This window comes from Protopterus annectens, chromosome 4.part1 (genome assembly GCF_019279795.1).
Source record: "Protopterus annectens isolate FY-2018-M chromosome 4.part1, PAN1.0, whole genome shotgun sequence".
NCBI lineage: Eukaryota > Metazoa > Chordata > Ceratodontiformes > Protopteridae > Protopterus > Protopterus annectens.
In genome coordinates this window covers 146,187,796-146,214,894 of record NC_056734.1, presented here as the reverse complement: position 1 = coordinate 146,214,894, position 27,099 = coordinate 146,187,796, and the positions used below count along the sequence as shown (strand labels likewise).

The following is a 27,099-nucleotide window of genomic DNA, read 5'->3' as shown; positions in this document are numbered from 1 at the left end:
CAGTAAAGAGGTTTCATCAAAAAATAAAGATACCCCAGAGGAGATGGGAATATTTTTTCCAATATGATGAAAAAAAGTACTATGATGTACTGAAGTAGTGTGTAGCAACTGGGTAACCTAATGGTACAAGGCCATGCTTCTACAGTAAATGGTATGGAAGGATAACTGTATTTTGACTGACTCTATCCCATGGACTTCTTAAAGGGTCTGCACAAAATCAAATATTCCAGATGGATACACTTACAGGTCTGCAATGGCTTATTCTGCTGGGGGTTGGCATTACTTTTTTGCTGGACACTGGAAAAGTACTATGAAGGTTATGACTAAATCAGTACTTCTGGCTCTTTTTCTTGGGGAAATCTGGCATACTGGTATGATCTAAGGAGACTGACAATTTCCACCATAGCTAGCTGCTGATTGACTGACTTCCAAAAGACATCAAGCCCAGTGAAGAAAGTATTAATAGCTTTCTGCTGCACCCTACAATAGCTGTTTTCACCTGTACATTTATCAAATTATAAACAATAACATGCTGAACTCATGGCTTGGAATACTAAGTGTACAACAATGCCTTTAACCATACCCTAGTTTCTTTGTTATCAGAGTGGTCCAGAATTGTGTTGATTTCTCTAAACATTGTGTAAGAAGTGCCACAGGGAGTTAGACATTGTCAAACTAAGGGAGATGGATAGTACATCATCTTCAACATTTGTCAGGACTTCAGAATTCCATGTCATTTGAGAGATCACTAAAGTACCTCTTCTCCTTTTACTCCTGAATAGATCAGGAAGTCATAGAAGGTCATAGGGTAAAACAAAATCCACCTGGGCATTTGTTGTTGATTGTACTGGAAGAGATGGGGTCTTATTGGAGCTCTTCGGGCAGCCTTCAGAGACTGTTTTAGATTAGAAATTATTAGAAGTAATGCCTTAGGAGACAGTAAAGGCAAATCTAAATACTTTTAAAGGCTAGACTGAATCTTGGCCCTCATGAAGTTGAAAATGCTTACCTTCCTGTTAGATTGTGAGACAGTCACACTGCATATTAACTGCTAGCACCAGAAAAAGTACAGTTGTGTAAGAACCTACCATAACAGGAGATGCCCTACTGACAACTATTTCAGTATTCTGACATATCAGATGTCACTGCTAACATCTGGGTGGGGTACCAAAGCTTTACCTTCCTGAGGCTGTACATCCAATACATGGCCTCAGCTCCTAAACATAGACAGATGTACAAGTGTGTACCTATGACTATCTCCAAGCCGGTGGCCTGAACATTACTGAGACAGGGATACCAGTCAGTTAGGAAGGGTGTAGCTCCAATAGATAACCAAATTCCCCCAATTCCATGTAGCTGAGTAGAAGTTAAGGCAAAGTGGGAGAAGCAGAAGAAAACTGTTGAAGCAAAGTAGTGAAGAGGGTAAGGAGGGTAGGTAGAAATACTGCAACAGTGATCAGTACAACATCTACTGTTATGGTAAGCTCTTACACAACTGTACTATATCCTACCTGAAATCATTCATGCCGTATTCCTAACATATGGGTGATTCTCACAGTTTAAGGAGGTAGAGAGAAGGGTGGTTGGCTACTGGGTAGATGAGCCGTTGAGCAGCCACAAAAGGACAAACCTAGCAAAGGCATTTGTGGACCAGGAAAAGCCATCAGTTTTGTAGTGGTTGGTGAAAGTGTGTACAGATGACCAAGTACAGCTTTCAAAATAGACTTGGCATCTATTCCCTTGTGAAAAGATCCTGAGGAAGCCACTGCCCTGATGGAATGAGCTTTTGGGCAGGAGGGCAAGGCCTTACCATAGTGTTAATAATGGAAAGAGATGGCCATAGAAATCCAAGTGCAATAGTTTGGAGACCAGCTGGCCCCACCTAGGGCTCATAAAGGACACATGCAACTGGTTCTTGAATGTTTTAATTTTGGCCAGATAAAATATCAGTTGTCTGTGAATGTCCACAGAATATAAGATTCTTTCTCCCCTACTTTGGAGATTTGGAAATAAAGTGGGAAGGTGAATAGCCTGATTAAGGGACAGCTCATTCACTACCTTAGGCATGAAGGATGGATTAGCCCTGAGAGCCAACGTGTCATTGTGGAAAATAAGAAAAAGTGCAATGGCCATGAGAGCTTGTAACTCAAACTCTCTTAGTAGAGGTGAATGTCAAAAGTACAGTAGTTTTCCAAGTGCAGAATTTTAAAGAGGCAGATGATGCTGGTTCAAAGGGAGGCAAAGTCAGCTTTTTCAGTGCAAAACTGAGCCCCAAGGGAAAGAGATAGGTTTCCTTGGTTACATGTAAAATGCTTCTGAGGAAATTCTTGACTTCCACTCTAGCCATAAATGGGGTTAAGAGGTAGGAAGGCTAGTAATGATGACCAAGAGGCCAGCTTTCATTGAATAGTAGGTCAAGTCTGAATGAAGTAATTTGCCAAAACATAGCTGACAGCAAGGGTTTGTGATAACAGTTGGTTCTGCCTGTGTTTGTGGAACCAAGAAAGCCTTTTCCATTTAGCTGTGTACAATTTTCTATTAGTGGGTCTCCTGTCTTCCAGTAATACTTGAACAACCTCCTCAGAGAATAGGTGTCTTTGAAGGATTAAAATCTTATCATCCACAGAGTCAAGCTGAGTGAAGAAAGATTTGGGTAGCGAAGTTATCCTTTTTATTATATGAGCAGGTCTGGGTGCAGATAAATGTTCCTGTAATTTCAGTTTGTCAGGTGAAATAGCAGAGGAAACCAAAGTTGCCCGGCCAAAAGGGAACCAGTAAAAGGAGTTCTTGTCCTGCAAGCTGAAGAACAAGGTTCCCTGGTGCAGAAATAGAGGCCTATCTGAAGTGTGTCTCACTGAAGACGGATTGTCTGGAAAACATGTCTGTTTAGGATCCATTCATGGGGATCCTCCAAGGAGTAGCTTAGGTAGTCTGCCAGCACATTGTCCCATGAGGACATGTACATGGCTATGAGGGTAATGTCATTCTGGGTGGTTAAGGTCCATGCCTCCTGTGCTAACCTGTGCAGTTGTTAAGACCTGGTGCCTCCCTGTTTGTTTATGTACCACATGTGGTGTTGTTTTTGTATACTAGGAGTGATCCGGGTTTCCATAGGTGGGAGAAGGTCTATAGTGCTTGCAGAAGACCCCTCATTTCCTTCAGATTGATATGTTCCTTCAGAAACTGTGGTTTTGCCATCTGCCCTGTTCCTGATGTGATCCTGTCCACATCTCCCATGCCTGGTCCGAGGCTTCTCTGTGAATTTCTTGAAGAGGAGAAAGTGGTGTGAGAAGCCTTGAATTGAGATTGAACTGTTCCTTCCAACAAAGATGCTCTTTTTTGAGATAAGAGAGGAATGGGGAAAGGGTGTCCAAGGGGTGGGAATGTTGGGACTACACAGATTTGAAGTACCACTGGATTCCCTTCATGTGAAATCTGGCTATGAAAAACATCAGAATGGTGGTCATCATGAAATCCAGGGTTCTAGCAACTCCCTTGCTGTGCAGTGTGTTGCAGAGGAGAGATACAGGAAGAAGTTGGACAGACTGTGAACTTTCTCCTGAGGGAGGATGGCATGCATTTTCCATGTGTCTAGTCTGCACCCCAGGAAAAACAGGTCCTGAGTCAGAACCAAGTGGGATTTTTTGTAGCTGATTGTGAAACCCAGATCTAACAGGAGCCAGAGAGTGAAATCTAGCTGCTGAAGCAGGACTCCTGGAGAGAGATCCTGGAGTACCACATCAACCAGGCAATTAAAATTTTGAATTGCCTGGGTTTGACAGAATGCCATCCCTGGAGCTAGACACTTTGTGAACACCCTTCATGCTGTGGAAAGACCAAAAGACAGAGCTGTAAATTGAAAATATAAGGTGCCAGAGAGAAACATGAGGAATTTCCCACAAGAAGAACTAACGGGGTGTGCGAACAGGCATCCTTCAGATCTCGGGACACTAGAAAGGTCTGGGGGAGAATGAAAGGCAAGAGAGTGGAAAGAGAGAGCATTTTGAAAGTTGGTAATTTCAAGAAAATGTTTAGAAGAGAGTGGTCTAGGATGAGTCTCCACTGTCATTTTCTTGGCAATGGGAAGACTCTAGAGTAAAATCCTTTTCCCATGAAGTCTTTTGGGACTGGTTCAATGGTGCCCTGATTCAGGATGTCTTGAGTAATGGGAGCAACTAGAGATAGTGGGCTGTGAGGAGGACGTGACATGCCTTTCAGGGAAGGAATATTTTCTCAGTACATGGCATAACCATCCTCGATGATGGACAGAACACATATGTCTGTGGTAATAGTTTCCTCACTGGGGCAGACAGAATCATAGTCAGGTGGAAAGAGGAGGTATGGGGACTGAGGGCAAGTGAGAGCGTGCTGCAAAGGTAGTCACATATTTTTTTTCCAAAAGAAGATATCCCAGAAGGAGGTTCCCTATGAGGTTTGTCACACTACCTTTTCCCAGGTTTTTTTTTTCTCAGTTTTTTAGTTGCCCTAGGGGGCCTTCTGAGGAAGGATGTAGATTTAGATGGGTAGTTCCTATGGTATCTAGGGACTGTGGAGAATAGAATCCACTTGTAGTCTTTCATAGTATTACCTTGGTCTTGTGAGGTTTGTACAGACTGGCCACTTGAGGACCAAACAACAGGTCTTTATCCAATGGGGAGTTTAATAAGAGTTTTGACTTGAAATCCTCTTTAATAGGTGAAGCTATGCATATCTAGAATATCAGATCCAGTGGCTGCTGATTTTGAAGAAGCATCCATAGCATTGTAACTGCATGCAATGCTGTGCCTGGCTATTTGAGGGGCCTGGGAAAGTGGATTCTGCGTTTGTTGCCTTGATTTTGCAGTTGGAGGGTCCAGCATAACTTAGTTAAAGGACTGGACTACAGAAATCAAATATTTAGTCCTTTGATTCTGATAGCTAATTGCCCTAAAAGCAAGGGAAGAATAGGTGTATACTCACTTTCACCACCTATTTATAGCCCTACTTTCCCTGTCTGAAGGTAGAGCATTAGCACTGCGTAAGAGCTTTTGGGCTTATCTGAGGCACGTGACACTGCAGAGCTGTCTTCCACAGGATTCTTGTACAAGTATATTAGTCATCATGAACCTTGTAAAACCTGTATGATCTTTAAGGAGCTGGCGGTTGAAAGTCAGGTGCAGAAGAGGTGGACTGGAAAGTGTCCTGGAAAGCCTCAAGAACAGGTGGAACTGGGGAAGGGGCAGGCGTGTCCACTTCCATGAGGCTGTAGTACCTCTTCTGCATGACAGAGCTCTGAGTGGATTGCCGTTTAAAATGTTTCATCATATTTCTGAAAAATCTATCCAAAGGAAGCTTCCTCAACAGAAGAATCTGGAGACAGGGCATCCTCTTCATCTGAAGAGACTTTTCCAGGACAGTACAATTCTGAAGAATAGTCTAAGGAGTGGCCTGAATCATAAGTCTGTTCTTTAGAAGAATATGTCAGAGTAGGTTTTTGAGGTGTAGCCTGTGGTTGTGGAGACCCAAAGGAGTAGGTTTCAAAGCCATAAGCTTTCAACAAGCCCTGGGAGAAATCAATCCAGACCTTTTCTCTAGCTGCTGAGGGAAAGGCCACCTATCTACTCTTTTCTTTTCTTTTTTGGGGTGAAATCTACCTGGATGAGAAGTAGAGGTGTGGAACCCTGTCTAACCTCTGTTAATGTACCTGGGATCTCTACGCTAACTAATATTTGAGGGATGCCATGAGGGCCCTCAGTAGTGATGAGTTCATTGGATGTATCTGCAGTCTGCAAGGTCCCACAAGCCATGCCAGTCTCTGTAGTGGGCAACTGAGAGGTAGTCTGATGCACCGTGGGTTCTGCATTCGAACTGGGATGTCTGGAAATGGGGATTCTGCCATCTTGTACTGCACCAGGCATTTAAGACTGTGAGTTTCCAGAAAGGTGTTTGGGAATGAACAGTTGACAAATGGAGCAAGATTTGTGATTATGTTCTGGGCCTAGACAAAAAAGCCAATTAAAGTGAGAGCCCTTGTATGGAATCTGCCTACCACACTTGCACTTACCCCTCCTAGCTGACATCTAACAAATTTGAACAAAATAGCATAATCAACAAAAGGCAAAGGAAGGTTCCCCAACTCCTGTATATCACCCCCTGGTGAGGAAAAGGAAAAAGAAATGTTGATGATTTTCTTCTAAGACAACTCACTTTCAGAATCAACCTTCCAAGGTCAGCCTTTAACAGACTGGTAAGGGATTTTGACCAGGCAGATCATCTGACCTTTCACCTCTCTCAGTGGCAGCCCTGATCTTGTTTCAAATTAGGTGTTTGATGAAGAAGAAGGAGGAGATGAGACTCATTGGGTTGCCAGTCTAATGACAGAGGTGCTTCCATAAGTATCCACTGAAAGAACTAGCTTTTCACCAGAATCCCAATAAAAAGACCTGCATTGTGGCATGATAAATATGATTGAGAAGCCTGGATGAGTCCCCCTGAAGCCAAAGCAGGTATTCATTCTGGCTACTCCACATCCTCCCAGATGGGGAGGTGGAAAATGTATTGATACCACTGTCATCACCTTCAATCGAAATGGCAGGCAGCAAGAACTACTGAATGTTAAGAGAGGAAGAGAATTCCTACACTTGCAAAAGGACCAGTTTTGTCAAAGAGTCATTTTATTTGCACCAGAAATGGTAGCAGTGCTGTAAGGAAAAAGATAAAAACTGATGCTTTTTCCTGGTTTTGTTTATCCTTTGATGGTTTTATGCATGTTTCTCAAATTCAATACCAATGTTGTTGCACTGGGATCATAAAAAATGACTGACAGACTCCTGTAACATAATTAAGCACTAAACATGCCATGTATGCTGCTTATTGTCTTTATTTACAGACTAATTCATTTGTTAAATAAGTAAGTGTACTGGTTCTGAGACCCTTTTCAGCCACTACCTTTGCAGAGAAGCAGTAAATTACAGTATTAATAAATATATGTTTACAAATAGGCCATATAAAACACTAAAGTATACAAAAGATTGAATAAAAAAATGAAAGGGACATACAGTAAATATAGGAGCAAACGTACACGCAACAATTACAGATACATACAGTTGATGACTTAAATATATAGACAACAGTGTGACAGATTAGTTAAAAACAATCAAAATGCACAGCTTAGTAGCATTCTCAAAAGTATGAGATTTAAATGAATGTCCAGAACATTTTTTAGGATTCACGTTAGAACAAATGTGCTTCAGAGGAGTTACAAAATTTAGGTTAAATCTGAACATGCTTCCATCACAGCAAAGACCAAATTCTAGTTATATACAATAGTTGGAAAAGGACATATGATAAAGAACTGAAAGGATTATCGGTGCTGTGGTACACAGGATACAGGTCCAGCTGTGGCCCAAATGGTCAATGTTTGAGCAATGGTCCTGGGAAATGAAGAAGCTTGCTCGGGTGGAACTTAAATTAGTGGACTAGTAGCCTGTTCATCCAAAGCCTGAAACATACTAAGTGCTGCACTATTGGGTACTGCATGGCAGGTGACTGGATGGTAACTTCAAACTATAGAAGTTACAGTACATAGTTTGACAAGGAATGAATTTTATTCTCTATCTGGAATGCCATACATTTTCAAGTGTGTGTGTGTGTGTGTGTGTGTGTGTGTGTGTGTGTGCGCGCGCGTTGGGAGGAAGGGGACAAATGGAAAAAGACTGTTAGTAAAGAGTGAGGATAACACTGTAGTAGTGACCCTCTGACACTGTACTAGGGACCCTCTAACACTGTACTAGTGACCCTCTAACACTGTACTAGGGACCTTCTCATTTCCCCTGTATTAATGAATATCTGATTTTTCTTCACCTTTCCTTTTTAAGATGTGTAAAACAGAATGGAATCATATCAAAACCACTAAATTGATATAAACATAAGATCATTATCATTGTTATGATTTTTTTATGACTGTTAAAGTGTTGTAGATGCTTTCTGGGCATCCGCATTGAGATAAAAGACAAAATTCAGCATATTGCATGTTAAGAAAAGTACATTTTCAATTTTTTACAAATGTCCAGTGTCAGAGCATTTAGCATTTAGTGCCTTCTATGTGGGATTTGTGCATGGGATTTTGCCTTCTGCTCAGGTGTCCTCCTACAACCCAAAGGCATGAAATGGTGATCCCCAGACTGCCAGTAGGTTTGCACATAGTGTGTTCTTCAGTCTGTGGATGTGTCTGCCTTCTTTGCAGGACTTGAATCCTATCTGGGATTGGTCATATTAACAGACTGAGATATCATAAGAGACAGGACTACAACTTCTCATATGGATCGAAGTACAGACAATAATAAAAAAATATACAAACAATACATGTGGACTGCAATAGATCTGGAACAGAATCTCTGTAATACCCAATTAATTCTTCAAGGGTACCCTTTTATGAATGATGATGAGATGGAGAGACTCGTTGGGAATCCAATGTCAATAAAAATTCTTTGAAGTGTCATTAGCTCATCAAACATTAAAAGTTATTATTTTTGTTTTATTTTGCTTTATTATCTACTTTTTTAAACTCATCAGTATTTTGCAAAACACTGGCCTGTGTACACATTTTCTGCCACACATCTCAAATGTTCACTGTCATGGTCACTACTCTATTGTGCCTGAATAACTACCATTTCTGAAGCCATAAACGTGAGCCCCTATGCATGGAAGAAACTTAAACTTCCAGTGTCTTTCATACAATTAAACAATGATTAAAATGCTGACTCACCCCTACTCTGTGTGATACTTGGTTAGTACTTAGAGCATGGGCAAAAATAGGGTGTCTGAGTGCCAGCAAGTCGCCTTTAAGAAAATGTGTGTGTGTGTGTGTGTGTGTGTGTGTGTGTGTGTGTGTGTGTGTGTGTGTGTGTGTGTGTGTGTGTGTGTGTGTGTGTGTGTGTGTGTGTGTGTGTGTGTGCACGTCAGTGCTTCAAAGAGTTAAAATGTGGACTAATTCCTAATTATTTTTGCTAGAGCTGAGGTGTGTTAGCCTTAAGGCAATAATAACATACTATGTAAAGAACATTAATGCATAACTTCTAAGATGTGAAATTACACAAATAGTGCAACAGGCATAAATATTCATTTAAATGATTCCATGCTATTACTTATATTCCAACATGTTCGCGCACACACACACACACACACACACACACACACACACACACACACACACACACACACACACACACACACAACTACTACTCTAGAGCACTACAATTATAATAAACATTTTCAGGTGGCATGTTCTAGTGAGATTTTTCTAGGAATCTTACCTTTAGGTCCTAGTGAAATTCAAAGATCAGAAAGATGGTAATTGCCTCTTGATGTTGCATATAATGGCACGGACATGCAAATATAAAGCAAAAATAATTACAGTATGTATCATAAGATTCACATTTATATTTCTATTTGTACTAGAATGATGACTTAAAGTCAAAATATCCCTTCTTAGGCTTTCCCTGTCGACATTTTATAAATATTGTCTGTAAATTCTTAGTTACTATGGTTATGCACAGTTTCACTTTTTTCACATTATGGTAGCTGTGACAAAGGATGCACAGTTATACCTGCCAGCTTGTAATAATTTCTCCATGCACTTTGTTTCTGCTACCAAGAAAAACAGAACTCTGCATTAATCAAATGGCTGCAAAACAAAGCAGGTATTTTAGATATTTAGGGGTGTGTGCTGTTAACCTACTTTGCCTTTTGATCCTGGATGTGACTGTCTCACTCCCCATTTTCATAAAAATTGAGTCTGAGCAAGACTGTTATCCAGTCAGTGCTTCCAAATCACCACTGAATAGCAAAACTGTGGGCCAGATTCATGAATGCCTACAGTAAGTGTACTCAATCTGTATTCAAGAACATTCCTCCATATTTTTTGTGTTGTTTATTCACTTAGAAAGCTTATACTAAGTGTCTATGTAGTCTCCACTTTGTGGTAATCTTTCTGAATCCTCCTTGATCTTTAAGGCTGCAAGAAAATCAGTAGGAAAACTAAAATTAGGGGGAAGAAGGCGTGCATTATGTCTGTATTGTCTGTTCACATACAAGAGTGTACACTTAGTGCATACTTAGTGTAGGTTTTCATGAATCCGACACTGTCACTTTTTACAGCAAAACTGAAAATAGATGTAAGTGTACATGTGTTTCATGACTTACTAGTTAATTAATATTTTAGTCTGAGATCAGCATGCCTTCTAAATTAATCTAAAATCTGATATTCTTTCTTGAAGTAATTATTAAATTACCATGTCAAATAAACTTTTGAATACAAATTTTCACCAGCTCTGATTATTAAGAAAGCTCGCAATATTCTTCTTCTTAATCCACCTGCAGCATGTCTTTGGGATGTGGGAGGAGCACCCGGAGGAAACCCACGCGACCACAGGATTCTAACCACTGCACCACCGTGGCCGCCCTCAAGAAAGCTCGCAATATTGTCATTTGGAATTTTAGTGGAAAAATAGTAATAATAGACTCTTATAATTTTGCTGTCTCTTAATATGTATCTCCTAAAGACACAGTGCAGGCACTTAATGCAAAAATCCTGCAATTCTGTAACTTGCAATGTTCAGATTCACCATAATAATTTGTATGTCTTTAAAAGGAAGATGGATAACTCACCTTAACAAGGAATAGAAAACTTGTCAATTCTATTCATGAGATACATTCATAGAAGCACCATTCAAAACATTTGGTATAAAAACTGAGAAGTTTGATCTCTGAGTGAATATTACAAGACTTTAATTTCAGCAAACTACCTGATGTTACCATCAGAGTTTGAGTACAGGTGTCCTTTCGCGGCACCTTTATAATGAGACTGGTCTGTAAAAAACGACTGCATTTTTTCCCATTTTAAATATTTAACCTTTTCAAACTACAGTATTTATATAAGTATTTCAAGTAAACATTACCTTGCTGTCCTGGAAGACCAGGAGGGCCTCTCTGTCCAGGTGGTCCTGGTGGACCTGCTGTCCCAATTAATCCTTCAGGACCGGGATAAGGAAAATCTTCCATTGTTCCTGGTGGACCTGGGACGCAAATAAAATATTATTTTTTTAAAACGTGGCATTACATATAATCCAGTGCCACTATTTTTATAAAAGCATATATAAATAAAAGAAAGGTATTACATATAAAAAGTAAATAAATGGCAATGCATGCAGTCAGCATCTTCCAAGAAATCAAATGAAGAATCATACACTCAAGCCATTAATAGTTAAAAATCACATCTTTATAACATTATCACTACTACAAAAATGGAAGCCTACCAGGTAAAGACAGAGTCCAGTGATCCAACATAATACTTCAAATTGCACTGAAAGCTAGTACTGCAGTTTGCTAAACTTTACAAAATGCAGGTATATCACAAGGAAATGGCTGTACCACTGACACATTATGAAAATTAATCTAGTCTGTTTGCACTATTCTTGTAGAAAGTGTCATGATTACCAATAGGTCATTGATTTATTTCAATTACTTTAATTGATAACCAAGTAGGTAGAGTAATAACAATGCTCCTTTCAGCCATTACCCCAACAACAGGCAATGACAATGACAAACAAATAAAATCTGCATTCAGTTGTAAGCAATGTTTGGTATACAGGATCATTGAAGGTTACAGAGACAAAGTCAGAGTTATTTTATAGCAGTTCTAATCTACCTACATGTATGCTGAAACATGGATGGAGAGAAACTGTCAAAAGGTTACTTCCAAAGAAGAAATCCTCGGATATAGATTCTAATTTATGATCAGAGTACTTAAAATTAAGTTTAAAATGTGTGTGCATTCCTTTACAAAGTGTTTTGCTTGGATCAAAGTTATCAAATACAATTTAATTAAAAAATAATGACTGAATGAAAGGGATATAGTCCAATGCGATTGTGGAATTCCAGTGATTTGGGAATTTTCCCTTTTCTCTGGTATTGTGCAATCTCAAATTTCCATACTGAAGTTAATTGGGTTATGGATGACATAGTCCATCACATGGGGGATGCAGGGGGTCATTCACCCTGCAAAAAATAGATATTTTTTTGAACAATTCAAAAGCTAGTGATGGTCTTCAGTAAGTCCATATACATAAAAAATTGGGGGTTAGCATAATGGTTAAGGCATTCACTTCACAGACACATGATACACAGTTTGATTCTCACCTTTAAGGGAAAGAGTGTAGGCTTAAAATGGCCCACAGGGCTCACTGCCTCTCTTCTTGTTTGTTTACTTACTTATGAATACATAATCATTCCAGTTTCTAAATCTTGATGAGTGCAATAGATCAAATTAACAGCTACCCATTAAAACTGAGCCAAAACATTTTGCTGCTTGTGTCCATTATGGACAGAGCTGTTCTGTCATTCGGCATTAATAATTGGAAAAAACTAGGCCATGAATGGCTAGGCTTAAAAAGGTTCTAAAGGCCATTAGCCTAGTAACATCCTATGATTATATATACACATATATATTTGTATGTAAATATATTCACTACAACATATATCAACTACATCTAAGACATTGCATCTTATTATCTATGTTACAACTGTTTATAGGTTCATAGATTCATAGGTTGGTACTGAGCTATCTGCCCGAAGGCATATATTAGCCCAGCCACATTGTGCGGTATTCACTGCCCATTTAGTAGTTCCCTAGACCCTTGTACTAGCAGCTAGTACCCTTGGCCCCTATCTAGTAGTGCTGTTGGTGTGATCCCTGGTGTGAACTTTCTGTTACCCATCCACTCATCAAGGTTCCTCTTGAAGAGTGATAGTGAGGGGCTCTGTCTTATGTAGATCGGGACCCTGTTCCACAGTAAGGGAAGTCTCTGTGAAGGGAATCTATCCCTCCAGCATGTTCTATTCATTGTTGTGTTGAGGTTTATATCCCTAGAGCATGTAGCTCAAGTAGATTTGGTTTTGCTAAGATGGAGCATGTTCAACAATTCTGGGTTGGACATGGCTCTGTACGTTATACAGAGATCGCCTCTGAGAAAGCGATATGCAACAGAGAACAGTCTTAGCTTCTTCAATTCTGCTGCAACTGTTTGAAGCCAGTAATTCTCTTGGTTAGGTACCTCTGTGGTCTCTCCAGCTGCTGGAGATGTCTAGCCAGGTACATTCCAATTGGTGCATTGTACTCAATAATGGGTCTGATGAGGGAAGAGTAGAGGGGCACCACTACATCCTTAGATCTTGATGTGAACCCTTTCATGATAAGATGGAAATAATACAACCTAATTTTATATTATTAAGGTTTACAACACAAATGCAATAAAAACAAAGTGTTCCCTTTTCAGGTATTCATTTTGGAACCAATTATTTGACTTTTCTTACGTTTGCAGCAGCAGAATGTAATGCAAACTGAAATTCTGTAAAAGAGGATGAAAGAATCAAGAAGATCAGTGGAGTGAGGTGATTATTTTCATCTTTGCATTACGTCTTTCAGTTTGAACATGAACTTACGTGGACTGCTACACTGCTTAGCAGCAGCATACATTGCTGAAAATTCGTTTGCTTTTGCTTTTTTAAGTCCTTTAAATTAGTAAAGTGTGAAAAAACAGTTATTTTGAATCTCTACCCACTGCACAATGAGGATGTTAGTTCCTTAAGGGAAAAAGCTTCCTCCTTATCTGCATGAACTAATTAATAGGGTTTGTTAATCACCCCAAGACTGTCATGTCAAACTGTTTCCTCAATGAGTAGCAGAGCCTTAAACACTAAAATACTTCTTGTGCTATATTACTAAGCATCCTCAGAAACTGCTTTCTTCTGTTATTTCTAACTGCTCTCTTTCAAGAAAGAATGTGTGATGATAGTTACTTTCAAACTTAGAGAAAAATATATCTTTACTCTCAGTGGTGCATTGAAGTACCCACAGCAGCTCCCATGTGAAAACCGAAAAGTACTTATATAGAGATTCTATATTAATGTTAACAAAGAAACCTCCATCCAGACACTACAAAAATAACATTCTATTCATTACTTTGCTTGCACTGAAGATTGAGGTTTTACCCTCAATTATAAGGAGAAATATTATTTCTTCTTTTTTCATGAGGGAGTAAACATTCAATGCTGTCATTCTCTTTTCAGCATTTATCTTTCTACGGTACAATTAATCTTAGTGAAATCAAATCATTCCCAAGACATCATTAAAATAATAACGGTCATGATTTTAATTATTGATTAAAATGTGGTGTGTGTCTTATTTCAATATGATTTATACTAAATATTTATCTGAGGTATAGAAGAATTCTAAATAATTTATTCATTCATTAATTTGCCAATCGCCCATTAATTTGTTTCAAAGTTAGAGGGCTAGAACCTAAACTGGCATTAAAAAAGCACAGACAGAAAACCTAATCCCTGGTCTGTCGAAGCCCATTATAGGACACACACACACACACACACACACACACACACACACACACACACACACACACACACACACACACACACGTACACTCACAAATAGCAAAAAAAAAAACATTCATCCTTTGAGAATGAATCAGTCAGCTTCATTGCTTAATATTATTGTCTATATTATATAGTTGAAGCTTTAGGTAATCTAGGGGTTGGGAAGGTGGTCTAAAGGCTAAGTTGTTTGCCTTACAAACACAAGGTGCAGGGTTTGAGTCTCACAAGGGATAATTGGCTATGCTTAAAATGGCTCATAAGGGCAATTAGCTTAGTACTAATCTATGAACCTATCTATGAACCTATGAATACCTAAAGCTCGACACCTAAATAGCAAAAGCTCTAAACATTTTCAAACCCTAATCACACCTCCCAACTAAATGTACCAACTCCAAGATTGCTCTACAGTGGAGAAAAGGGCAGATTCCTACTAACAGCTAAACAAATTCTTTCCCTATGAAAGAATTCATGGAAGTGGACATTCGATGTTTACAGCTTTAGCTGTTTAGGTGTCGATCTTTAGGTATTCGATTACCTAAAGTTTCGATCATCTAATATAGACCCTAATATTAGGGCTACACAGAGTCTATGGAATTTGAAAGAGCAAGCAATTCACCCACATCTGAAGGATTTCACTTAGTTTGATTTGTTAGTTAGTTGTCATATCTGTTTGAATTATCAAGTTTCACCTAAAATTAATTAAATTGTTTTAAACAGTAAGAGAAAGTCAAAGCAGAATACCTGTGGACTACAAGCACTTCACATCCGCCTTCCCTTTTAAACATCCAAAACCAGGACACTTTTTTAGTACTCTTCTTTGTTGGGACTGTGCCTCCCCTACACCCTGATACACCGTCAGACTATTCCCATTACTGGCCCATTTATTCTGCCATGCTCCTCACAACAGAAGACAGCAGGATGGCTAGGTGTGATATGAAGACAACAGTTGACACCCATTAGAAGACTAGGAGATTCTTTTTTGCTGCTCTTAAAAGCCTCTACCTGTTAGCAGGTAATAATTATGTAGTGTAAGACTTCATCAGAGTGTGGTGAAAAGGCAGCATTCCAGTCATGGATAATTAAAGGTCTGTCAAAAGTAGTGAATTTCGAACCTATCTTCTAATAATTATGTAGTGTGATTATTCCTTGCTGGTATGCATGTATAATTCTGCACACTGTATATAATCTTGACATTCATCTAATCAATAGGTTCATATTGCTTTTTAATTATACCAACATTTTCCATTCTGTTCAGTTATTTTTTTCTATTCCTTAAGGTTTCTTGTACTTTTTGAAACATACATACCTACGAAAACTACTGGATTTATCTGAATGTGGCATTCTTTTGAGAAATAACTTGAGCACTAAATAAATCATCTAGTTGTTAAGAGCAATGCACATGGTTTGCTTCTTCATTTTGTACATCTATTTTTGTTTACTTTTCATTGCTCCTCCTGTCTGTCAGTTCTCTCCAGGCCAATCCATCCATTCATTGCTCATCACTGCAGCAAGTGTTGGCCAGGAGGGATTATCATTTAGACAGCTGTAATGGTAGTTTGAAGTTTCTATATGCTGCCTCATCCCATGCACATACCAGGTGAAGTGCCAAAGAAGGAACTCACAAAGGGTTACAGTGAAGAACACTCCCTCATGAACACAAGGGGTGTTTTCTAGCAGCAGCCCTGCCCCCCTTGAAGCACAGGTTGTGGTTTCCCCGGTCGCCACCAGGGAACCAGTCAGTGTGCTTCTGGGTATGTACAACCCTCACTCCCAGGAGAGGTGATCATTCACTTTTCCCCCTTCCCTGCCTTGTTTGTCCAGTAACAGGGCTGCTAACAGAACCCCAGCCACCAGGACTGCAGTCAGTACTCTGTCCTCTGTATCACAGAGCTAGGCATACCTACACTTTTATACTGTGTGAATTATTTTCATTATGTCAAGCTGCTGACAAGTTAAATGGATCAGTATTTGTTGCTACTGTTCCAGCTACAGGAAAGTTATACTTATGTTTATTGGTCTTAGATTCACTGGCAATCTGCATCTAATATAATGGTTTACAAGATATCCTGAAGTAAGAAACTTTTGAACTGACATTACAATACACTAAAATGTTTCCCAGTGTCTAGGAAATATATTAAATAAATATATTAGTGTATAATACTTTTATTAGTAATTTTGAGATTTCTTTGGCTGAAATGTGGTAAATTGTCTTGGCACTCAAAATCCATTGTGTTATTTCACTTTTGTGACACAGTCTTACATTGTAGAAGTTCTTTCCACTTTTATTTTGAACACAAATAATACTTTGCTCTCTTTCATATCTACAGCATGTGCATTTCTTGACTACACATGCTTCTCTTTTTTACTCATTTCAACGGAATGATTTATTTCCACATCTCATGCATATCTGATTACATGCTACACATTTCATAGTTCATAGGTTAGTACTAAGCTAACTGCCCTTGCGAGCCATTGTAAGCTTAGCCAATTATCCCTTGTGAGACTCAAACCTTGCACCCTGTGTTTGTAAGGCAAACACCTTAACCATTAGGCCACCCACCCAACGCATTCTTTTTATCATGCTTATACCCACATTTTTTTGCAATTTCTCTCTGTCTCATGTTGGCCGAACTTCTCATGGCATTCAGTCTTACTGCCATTATTGTCTGAAATCACTCACTTTATTTTTGATTCAAGCCCTTTTCTCATACCCATAAGTATTTTCCCACTTCTGTTTCTTCCATTGCCATCATATTTTAACTAATTGTGTATACATTTGCAACTTTATTTAAGGTTAAGCTTATTTCTCTTTAAAAATATTCTTGTTTGGTCAGTTCTTTAGTAACACAAACAGGTCTGAAGGGCACAATGCACTTGGGTATAATACATGACAAATATATGGCATTTTTTCTGGTTTCAGAGTAACTTCTGCAAGATTTAAAAAATGGCATATTATATCACTTTACTATTATACTCTCATTCAGGAAAAACTCACACTTCTAAACAAGGAATTACCAAATCTATCAAATTATGCCATAACTCAAGGCTTACAGGAGGTTATACGTGCACTATTTCTCTACAAAAGATGAAACAGCTCTGATGGCTTCACAGTGAATTAATTGTGAAGTTCTCTCAGACATCATTTATTGCTTTTGGATACTATACTGCTTTCTTCACTAAGAAATCTCTTCAGTTCTGACACCATATAACATTTACAGTATTATCAGGATGCTTGGTAAATACAAAGACATGGGTATTTTGCTGCCAACGTCCACATGCATTTACTTGCTTCAGCACAGCCACCATCTTGCACACAGTGATGTCTCCCCATGGCATGTTTCTTATCTTAGCAAGGAATGCCACACTATATATTACATAACTGTCTGATACAGCCTAACTTAATATCACAGGAAACAGGATCAAGAATATAGCCATCAGCCATAAAGTGGACATCATAGACAATGCTACACAAAATACAGTTATATAAACAAAAATAAACCATAGATCCATTCCAGATTTACGGATGTCAACAGACTAGTAAATACAACTAAAATGCTGAACATTGCAGTTTCCTATTCACAAAGTACTGAAACACTGCAAAAGTACTAAAGCAACATAGTTCAATCAAAACATGACCTTCTAAACCAACAAAAGGTATACAAGGGGAGCAATATGCTCAACCTTCCTAGAAATATTTGAACAATCTAATGGCTATAATAGACTATTTATTGGATATATAGAACTATGATTTAACTCTTTTCATAACTATATGATTAGCTATGTTAGGATCTAGCAGGGTCTAACAGTAGAAATATTTTATTTTTTTATTTTTATTTGATATTTGTTTACCAGGATAGTCTGTCTAGATCGAAAAAAACTGTTTTCAGTGGAGGCCTGGGGTGTAAAGCTCCAATGGTACAATCAATAATCATTAAGTAACATTTATAGTTTCATGAGAAGAGACACATACCTCAGTATTTAGACATTATCAGAGGAAATCAAAAATATATGGAGATAATACCTGGAATACAACCTGGCCTTTGGTAATTGATACAATCTGTTGAAGGATTGATTTCTATGCTATAGTAAGTAGTTGTAGTTGTTGACAAGTATTTAAAGTACTAGCAGAGGAAAACAAGCATTTTTGATGAACATGGAGAATATTAATGCAAGATTACTAGATTTCCTGTTTCATTCCAGCTACACAGAAGATACAATTCCTCCCTATAATCCATATGTTGTCACAGTAAAGCATGGCATATGGGCTCAGCACCCACCATCTCAAAGCAATGGGGACTCCAGCATATGGTCAGCTAACTGCCAAATTATGCCTCATTTGCTGCCCCTGTGCTTGATTTCCTTACCCATATAGTTTATAAGTATTCAGGGAACAGATGCATTCATCTTTTGTGCCAAACAATAGCAAGAATAACAGGAGGTGGGTGATGCTAAGATCCATTGCAATCATTGGTTTATTATTTTCAAAAACCCATTCAAACTTCCAGTGGAGGTGGCCTCTTGTGGCATCATGGTCATAGGGGGACTTGTGTTTCATGAATATATAAACATGAATCTATGCATGTATGCATGTTATTCCTGTACAGACCCTGCAGTACTTTCCTGCTCATAATTATTACTGTGTTGCAAAAATGGTCCCTGTAGTTTCATGAGGATTGCTGCATAAAACTGATACCATATATGTGACACACCCAAAGTGGTATAATAAATAATATGTGTTCTGCCAGCATAATCAAATGAATCTAATAAAAGTTCTATATCATGTCATTACATGCCATTTGCTTACTTCTATATTACTGGGTTGAAATATGTTTCGGTCTGCCAGGTATGAGATTTGTACATAACACAGAGATATACCTGGGAAATTTGGAAGCGAGACTTATCCATGGAAAACTACTAATTGTCCCTCTTATCTGCGATCACTACTGTGCTACTGCTTGTTTTTTTTTCCACGGAATGGGTATCTAGGATTCCCAATGTGACCTTACGTTGGTATACATAAGTAATAGGAGTGTGGGGATCACATACTCCAAATCAGTGGGGCTGGAGTGGGGCTTCCCCCCCCTTTACAAAACATTTTTTGTGTGTTTCTCTGCTTAGGCTCCCATTCCCAGAGTTTCACTCAGTTTTGATCACACTTAGGTGATATCATACATGAGTCAGTGTCTTCTTAGGGAACTGGGCAGGTGATTTACCGGAATGCCTATTTGCTATGCTTATGGTGTTGTGCAAATGAACTTAAGGAACATCTGGCAGACATACTTCATAGTATCAAAATCTGCATGTTAAAGCTTGTTTCTAGGGATTTCTAGAGTTTCTCTGTCTTGAATTTCAGAAAATGTGGCACTTGCTCAATTGTTTTGTCAACAAACATGTATAGGCCTGGATGGTGTCTCTGATTTCTTGTCAATTACTGTAACACACACATGTGTCTTATATATGGCAGGCAAGCATAAATAGCCGTGGATGGTATCTCTGTGTTAGGATTTCTTGTTAGTTACTACAATACACGTGTCTCATACGGTAATATGGGAGTCCGAATGGAGAGATGATAAGTCAGCAAGTAAAGGAGAGTAGTATTGCTGAAACTGAATTCATCCTCAAGACTTGGTGAGTACCTTCATGTGGTAGGCCCCGCTTTTCACAAAATCTCACCAAGATGACACTGATCTACAGATTGTATTTATATAGCATATATCATGCACAGATGTACATTAAAAATTAAAAAAAAGATAGCTGGGTGCACAAACCCAGGATAAAATAGTGCCCATTTATGATAGGTGCACTGGTGCCTGGACTGGAAAAATGAAAGTGTAGAACCCTCAAAATACGGAAACATTCCAACAATGGGGCCAGGCTAGCGGGAGGATGGCACCCCTGTTATAGAAGGAAGTAACAGTCCACAAAAGTCACAAAAACTGATAGTCCAAAGAAGAGCCATAAAGACGATAGAGTAGACTATTGAGGATAAGAAAGAAATTATGTATTGTTACTATTATGCAAAACGCCCATAATTTCCAGACACAAGATATACAAAAAGATTAAGAGAAAAATTAGAGGAAAGAAACATACTTCCGCAAGAAAAAATGTCAGAAGCTTCAAATAAAAATTTGTGTTCATTAATACAACAGATTTGTGAAAAACAGTATATAGACCAAAAAACTTTGATCTGTTTGAAAAAAAGAGCATCTGAGGAAGTGTAAAAATATAAACAACAAAACCTTGAGATTTTTGAAAAAGAATAAGAAATGAGTATGGACATGGGAAAAAAAAGAGAGATTTGAAATGGTGCAATATTTATGCAAAGGTTAATCAATATAAAAAAGGCAGCCGCAAAGATATTCAAAAATACAGGCAAAGGCATCCAGATATGAAAATTTCACAATAAAAAATAATATCACAAAGAGGAAATGTAGAAAAGAAGATTAGTAATGTAGAAGTTAAAAAAACAGAAGTTGACGTTATGGACTGAGTGCCTGCAAAGTGAAGTATTTGCTATAGATTACATCACAAGTCCCCAAAGTAAGGAGAAATAGGAAGATCAGCAGATATCTGAAGAAGAAATATGGACATGGGAAAGAAAAAGAAATTTAATATGGTGCAATATCTATGCAAAGGAGAAAGCAAAACTAATTAATACAAAAAGAGCAGCACCAAAGACATTTGAAAAAAAAATACAAGGAAGGAATCCGAACATGGAAAACTTTACAATACAAAAAATAAGAAGACAAAGAGGAAAAGTAGAAAAGGAGATTAGTAATGGAGGAGTTAAAGAAACAGAAACAGAGGTAATGGACTTCCTGTGAAGTGAAGGATTCGGTGTAGAAAATTTAATTCAGAAAGCAACACAACAGAATAGAGGTTTGGACTTCCAAATTAAGGGGAAAATTAGTGGAACAGGAAGTAATCGGTCAGATGCCATATGAAGATGTTTTGAAGTCTTTCACAGGATATCAGTATGAACATTCACTTGAAGTTGGACAGCAAGGGAAGAAACAGGAAACTGTGGAAACTCTGACGCAGTCAATGTTGAGGAATGATAGGCCAGTGAGTTCCCATATGACAGAGCAACGGATGAAACAAGATGAAATTGAAGAGAATGTGCCACAGGAAGATACTATAGAACTTTCTACAGAGTTCCCGCAGGAAATGGAAAACAAAAAAATGTGCCTGCAGTTTAGAAGAAAATGAGCTAAGAGAAGAGTTGTTTGATTTAATAGACATAGACAGACATATTAAGCTCAATGAAAGAAATAGACTGCAGAAGGTCAATAAAACCCAAAAAGTCAGAAGTCTGACAAAACAAATGAACACAGTAATTAGGACTGTCCAGAGAGATCCATGTGATATAACAGAAGTAAATAGGATATATTACTGTGCAGCTAAATTAATAACTGATAAAGTTCTACCAGAAGAACACAGGGTAGTGAGGGAAAGCGAATACCATCATGGAAATATCGAATGGAGAAAATTATAAAGCAATTAAGACAAGAAGTGTCACTGTTAGAAGAGTATAGAAGAGGAAACAGATCAACAAAACTATTTATAAAGAGAGACATGATAAAAGCAATGCACAGTATTAGAACATATCAGGATCTCTCATGCACTATCGCAAATAAACTAAAAATCTCAGCACAGTTGGAAAAACTTAGAAGATACACAGATAAATATAAAGGAAAAGTACAAAATAAGCAGTTTATTGATGACCCAAAAAGTTCTATAGAGAATTGAGAAACAAGGCAAAAGGAATTGAAAGACCATCAAAAAAAGAAGAAATAGATACATTTTGGAGAAGTATTTATGAAAATCCTGTGGAACATAACAAAGATGCTAAATGGATAGAAGAAGTAAAAGAAAGAATCAGAAGTTTAAAGGTGCAGGATATGAAATGGGATGAAGTTAACAGTCAGAGAGATTGATTCAAAGTTAAGAAATTCTCTAATTGGTAAACCCCAGGCCCAGATGCAGTACCAAACTTCTGGTTAAAAGTATTAACATCTTTACACAAATATGTAGCCATGACTAAGAACTATTTATATGCACATCCCGAACAGTCACTAACCTGGCTAACAACAGGAAAAACAATGCTCCTACTTAAGAGTGAACCTGCAAGCAAACTGCCCTAAAAATTATAGACTAACAACTTGCCTTGGAACAACATATATATACACTGGAACTGATGCTGACAGAGTTTATAGTTATTTAGAAGAAAACTCAATTATGGCAATAGAACAAAAGGGCAATAAAAGAAAGTCATGTGGAACAAAGGATCATTTGTTGTTAAATAAAGTTATAGTGGAGAACTGTACAAAGGGGAAGAATATAAGTATGGCATGGACTGATTACAAAAAAGCATTTGATAGTATCCCAAATTCACGGAGTGCTTAAAATGTATAAGAAGCACCCTACACTGATCAAGTTCACTACACTGACCATGAAACAGTGGCAGACCACTTTGCAGTTAAGCTGTGATAAAGGACAAATTATTATTCTGGGATAAAAATTCAAAGGGTGACTTTCTGTAACCCTGCTATTCTGTCTTGCCCTTAACCCATTAAGCTGTCTACTTAACAGCTTAGACCATGGCTGTAATGTGGTTCCTAGAAAACAACGAAGTATAAAGACTTCTCGTCTTTTCTTTGTCGATGGTTTAAAATCGCATAGCTCATCAGATGAGGAACTGAAAGCAAAACTGCAAGTTATCAAAACTTTTCAGATGCTATAAGAATATCATTTGGTCTTGATAAATGTGCAAAAGCAACCTTTAAAGCAAAAAAAAAAACTGCAGCACTAAGAAAACATCAGTTTGGGACAGGAATGTGATATAAAAGAACTTGAGCAAGAGGGAGTTTATAAATATTTGGGAATTATTAAAGGATCAAAAATAAAACATGAACAAATGCAAATGAAAAATAAGGAATACTTTAGAAGACTTAAATTAATCCTGAAAACAGTGCTGACATCTAGGAACAAAAATCAAGCTATAAAACAATTTAGATATGTTACTGATACATGTAACTCCATACGAATTGCAGTAAGAGTCATTACTGGGAACATTGCAGGTGCTGCAAACTAGCTGACAACAGAGATTGAAACAATACTAATTTCATGAACTTTAATCGTACTTTGACTTAGGAATGGGGCCCATTCCCGTCATGGTATTAGAAACTAAAAAGGTTTGGAGAAATTAAAAGGGAGTAATATGATTCTTTCAAATATAATGATCTGCTTGGCTGAACAGAGTTCATCATCAGTAACCACAGTAACATGTATCTATGTATGTGTATTTTCAGAGAAGATATGTTTGACTCAGACATGTTCATGGTGTCAGCAGCATCTCATATCAGTCCACTCAGAGCGGCACAGACATGCATACCTCTCCACCTCTTCCAGCAAAAAATCTGGACAAAGCCATGGATAATGGGAGACAAAGGTTCAAAAATAGGGACAATTTTTAAATATTGTTCTTAGAAACTTAGAAATTTGATAGAATAACAGGTTTTACATTAGCATGAATTTTCTGAAGGGTATGGAGTCTAAAACTCAAATGTCTGTCATTATTCTCTGACTTTAATCTTTAATGATTTGCCAGAAAAACACAATTTTAATAAAGACAGACCAAAAATATGAGGCCAAAATCTGGACATTCTGTGAAAATCTGTACAGTTGAGAGCTATGCAGACATGACCTGACATAACAACAAATGAGGTTTAGTGTTTTCAGTCATATACTACAATAAGTCTTGTGCTGACCTCTCACACTTTAGTAATACAGGATCAACCAAGCACATGGCCACACAATATTTCATGCTGTTGAACTTTACTGGTGAAGAGAATCTGGGGATACATTATATCCAGTGTGCCTTGTTTGCTGACTGTTTTACACAATAGGATGCATTTTCTGGGATGCTGTTAAATTCTGCACAGTACCATACTGTGAACTATTTGCACATTGCTTGCTGCCATATAAAGTACAGATCTGCATTGCACTGGGGGCTGTTTGACAGGGCGTTTATATTGTTAGCTTCTGCACGTTTCCAATAATGATGGAAGAGAAGATACAGACTCAGGAGCTGCTGGTAGGTGAGAGTGGAAGAGTGCTTCTAGTGAATAGAACACTGAGGATACCAGATTAGATGTATCCTTTTTTATCTCCATACAGTGTGATGTCTACAGCATGTAACAAGTCCTGCTAATTTTACTGGTGGCATGTGACTTTGAATTCTGCTGTTCGTATGAGCCTTGGTTATACTAGGTTATTTGCTGCATGTTTGATGTGCACTATTTATTACTATGTATGCAATCACTGTGCGCCCCTGCTGTTAGCATGCAGTCACACCGCGGTATCACTCTGGTGCCACAGTAAGAGTTAAAGATGTCTGGAGGGCACAACTATATCCTTGTCTTGCAAGAACTTGCTATTTACTTACATGCAAACATCAGTGTCTCTACACACAAAGACACACACACACATACACACACACACACACACACACACACACACACACACACACACACACACACACACACACACACACACACACACACGCACACACACACAGACTTGTGTCTACAAAGTTGAAGTCCTGCCCATGTCATAACATGTACCTGCCTACTCAAGGTTGGTGTTAGCATTTTGGGGGCCACCAACAAGTGTCAAGTTGAGAGGTCCCTTGGACAAGTCCATTCTAAGTATCACCCACCCTAAGCAGCTTTTAAGCTCCTGCTGCAGATTTTTTTGGGTATTATGCACAGATTAAACTGTAACTATAATGCTCTTGCAGTTTGACAGGCCTGTGTACCACATTATATTTCCCCATTTCACAGAGGGGCTTTGACAGTGACTGGCAGTTAGATGCAAGTATGACAACGCATTGCAGCAAACAACAAAGCAGCCCAGCACTCCAATATTGGTGGAATCACTTTTATTCACAAACCAGTTTAGGCTATATAAGCCTTCATCAGTGCAAAAAAGCACAACCACACCATATATTTAAATAGCAATCACTTAATTCTTATTGGTCAATTACAGATTATCATTCAGACTTGGTATGAACAACCCACCTAGCCTAATAGTCTAACTTTTTTCTTTTTGAGCCAATAATTTATGCCACCCTCCTTTATTATTTCTCCTTAAACCAATTTTATCAATAAAAGTAAAATAAAATTTAGCTGTCTGATGTGTCAAAGCATGTTTGTATAGAGCATTTGTTGTTTTTTTTTACATCTGATATCACTATAATGTTCTGTTATTCTAAACTTTATAGGATGAGAAGTTTGTCCAATATAGAAAAATAAACGGGTACAGGTGACTAAATATATTACCCAGTATGTGTTACAATTTCCAAACACTCTAATTTCAAAAAACATTGGGGTATTTAATGTTGTAAATTGCTGTTTTACTTACATACAATGAGCACAAGGTTGTCTGCCCTTTAATAGATGTCCCCCCAATGAGAGTTACCACATAATAGAGCCTGTTGCATTGCTCTTTTTATAATGGTTGAACCATCCTCCTAAAGTTTTCCCAAGTCTGAATGAAAATGAACATCTGGCAAGTAAAATATTACTTAAATCTTCATCTAAAAATAGAATATGCCAATAGTAGTGCACCAACTCCATGAATGATTTTGTATTAATTCCAAAATTAGTAATAAATCTCGATGGACCCTCCGATCTCTTCTTGGTTTTGTATTTCAACAACTGCTTTCTATCCTCACTTCACAATACTTGTATCCCCTCTCACTAAATCTCTGAATCATATTGTCAGCTTCCTTCTTATATTCCACTTCAGATGAGCAGATTCTCTTCATCTGAAGAAACTGAGCTTTAGGTATATTTTTGACAATATGTGGGGGATGACAATTTTTTGCCTGTAATATAGTGTTTACTTGAGGTAGCTTCCTAAAAGCACTACTACTAAGTGTCCCATCTAATTCTACCTGAACTGTTACATCAAGGAAGGTAATTTTTCTTGGGGGTCATGATGCACTGTACAGTTTATACACCATTTATTATCATTCAAATATTGTACAAATTCCAATAAATATGTAACACCTGACCTCTAAACCAACTAACAGTCATCCAAATACCTTCTCCAGATATCTATAGCCTCTAGGTAGATACTGTGGGGAACTGGGAACAATCATAAATTAACTGTTCCTCAACAAAACCCATGAAGAGGTCAGCATAGATCAGCAAAAGATGCACCTATGTCTGTGCCACTGAGTTGCAAATAGCAGTCCTCCTTAAAATAAAAAAAAAAACATTCTTTGTCAACACATGCTCTGTGAGGCATACCAAAATGGTGTTGAAACCAGGGCTGTATATAGAAGACCTGTCTAACCAAAACTCAAGTGCCATCAAACCTGCCCAATGTGGGACACTAATATATAATGCCTTAACATCCAAAGTGCACAACAGCCAACCTGAGTCCAATTGCATCTCCTCAATCACCATCAAGAACTCTGTTGTATCTTGAAGTCTAGATCTCAATAACCCCGGTAATGGTTTTAGATAGTAGGATAACAATTCTGATAATGGTTCTGTAAGTGAACTACTCCTTGCCACAATAGGTCTACCAGGGGGACATTCAGCATTTTTATGAATTTTAGGCAGTATATTGCCTAATAGGATCATGCACTGTTAGCTG

At 38.1% G+C, this 27,099-nt stretch overlaps 1 protein-coding gene across 1 annotated transcript in view; it reads right to left on the bottom strand.

The window, feature by feature from the left end:
- The window catches only part of LOC122801189 (collagen alpha-4(IV) chain-like), a 1,621,248-nt gene that overhangs the window by 86,395 nt on the left and 1,507,754 nt on the right, over window positions 1-27,099 (bottom strand). Inside the window, exons 45-46 of the mRNA XM_044070748.1 lie at window positions 10,938-11,054; window positions 9,294-9,302 (exon numbers count right to left, since the gene is read on the bottom strand). Of these exons, the coding sequence (XP_043926683.1) occupies window positions 9,294-9,302; window positions 10,938-11,054 (126 nt within the window). The remainder of the gene's footprint in view (window positions 1-9,293; window positions 9,303-10,937; window positions 11,055-27,099) is intronic.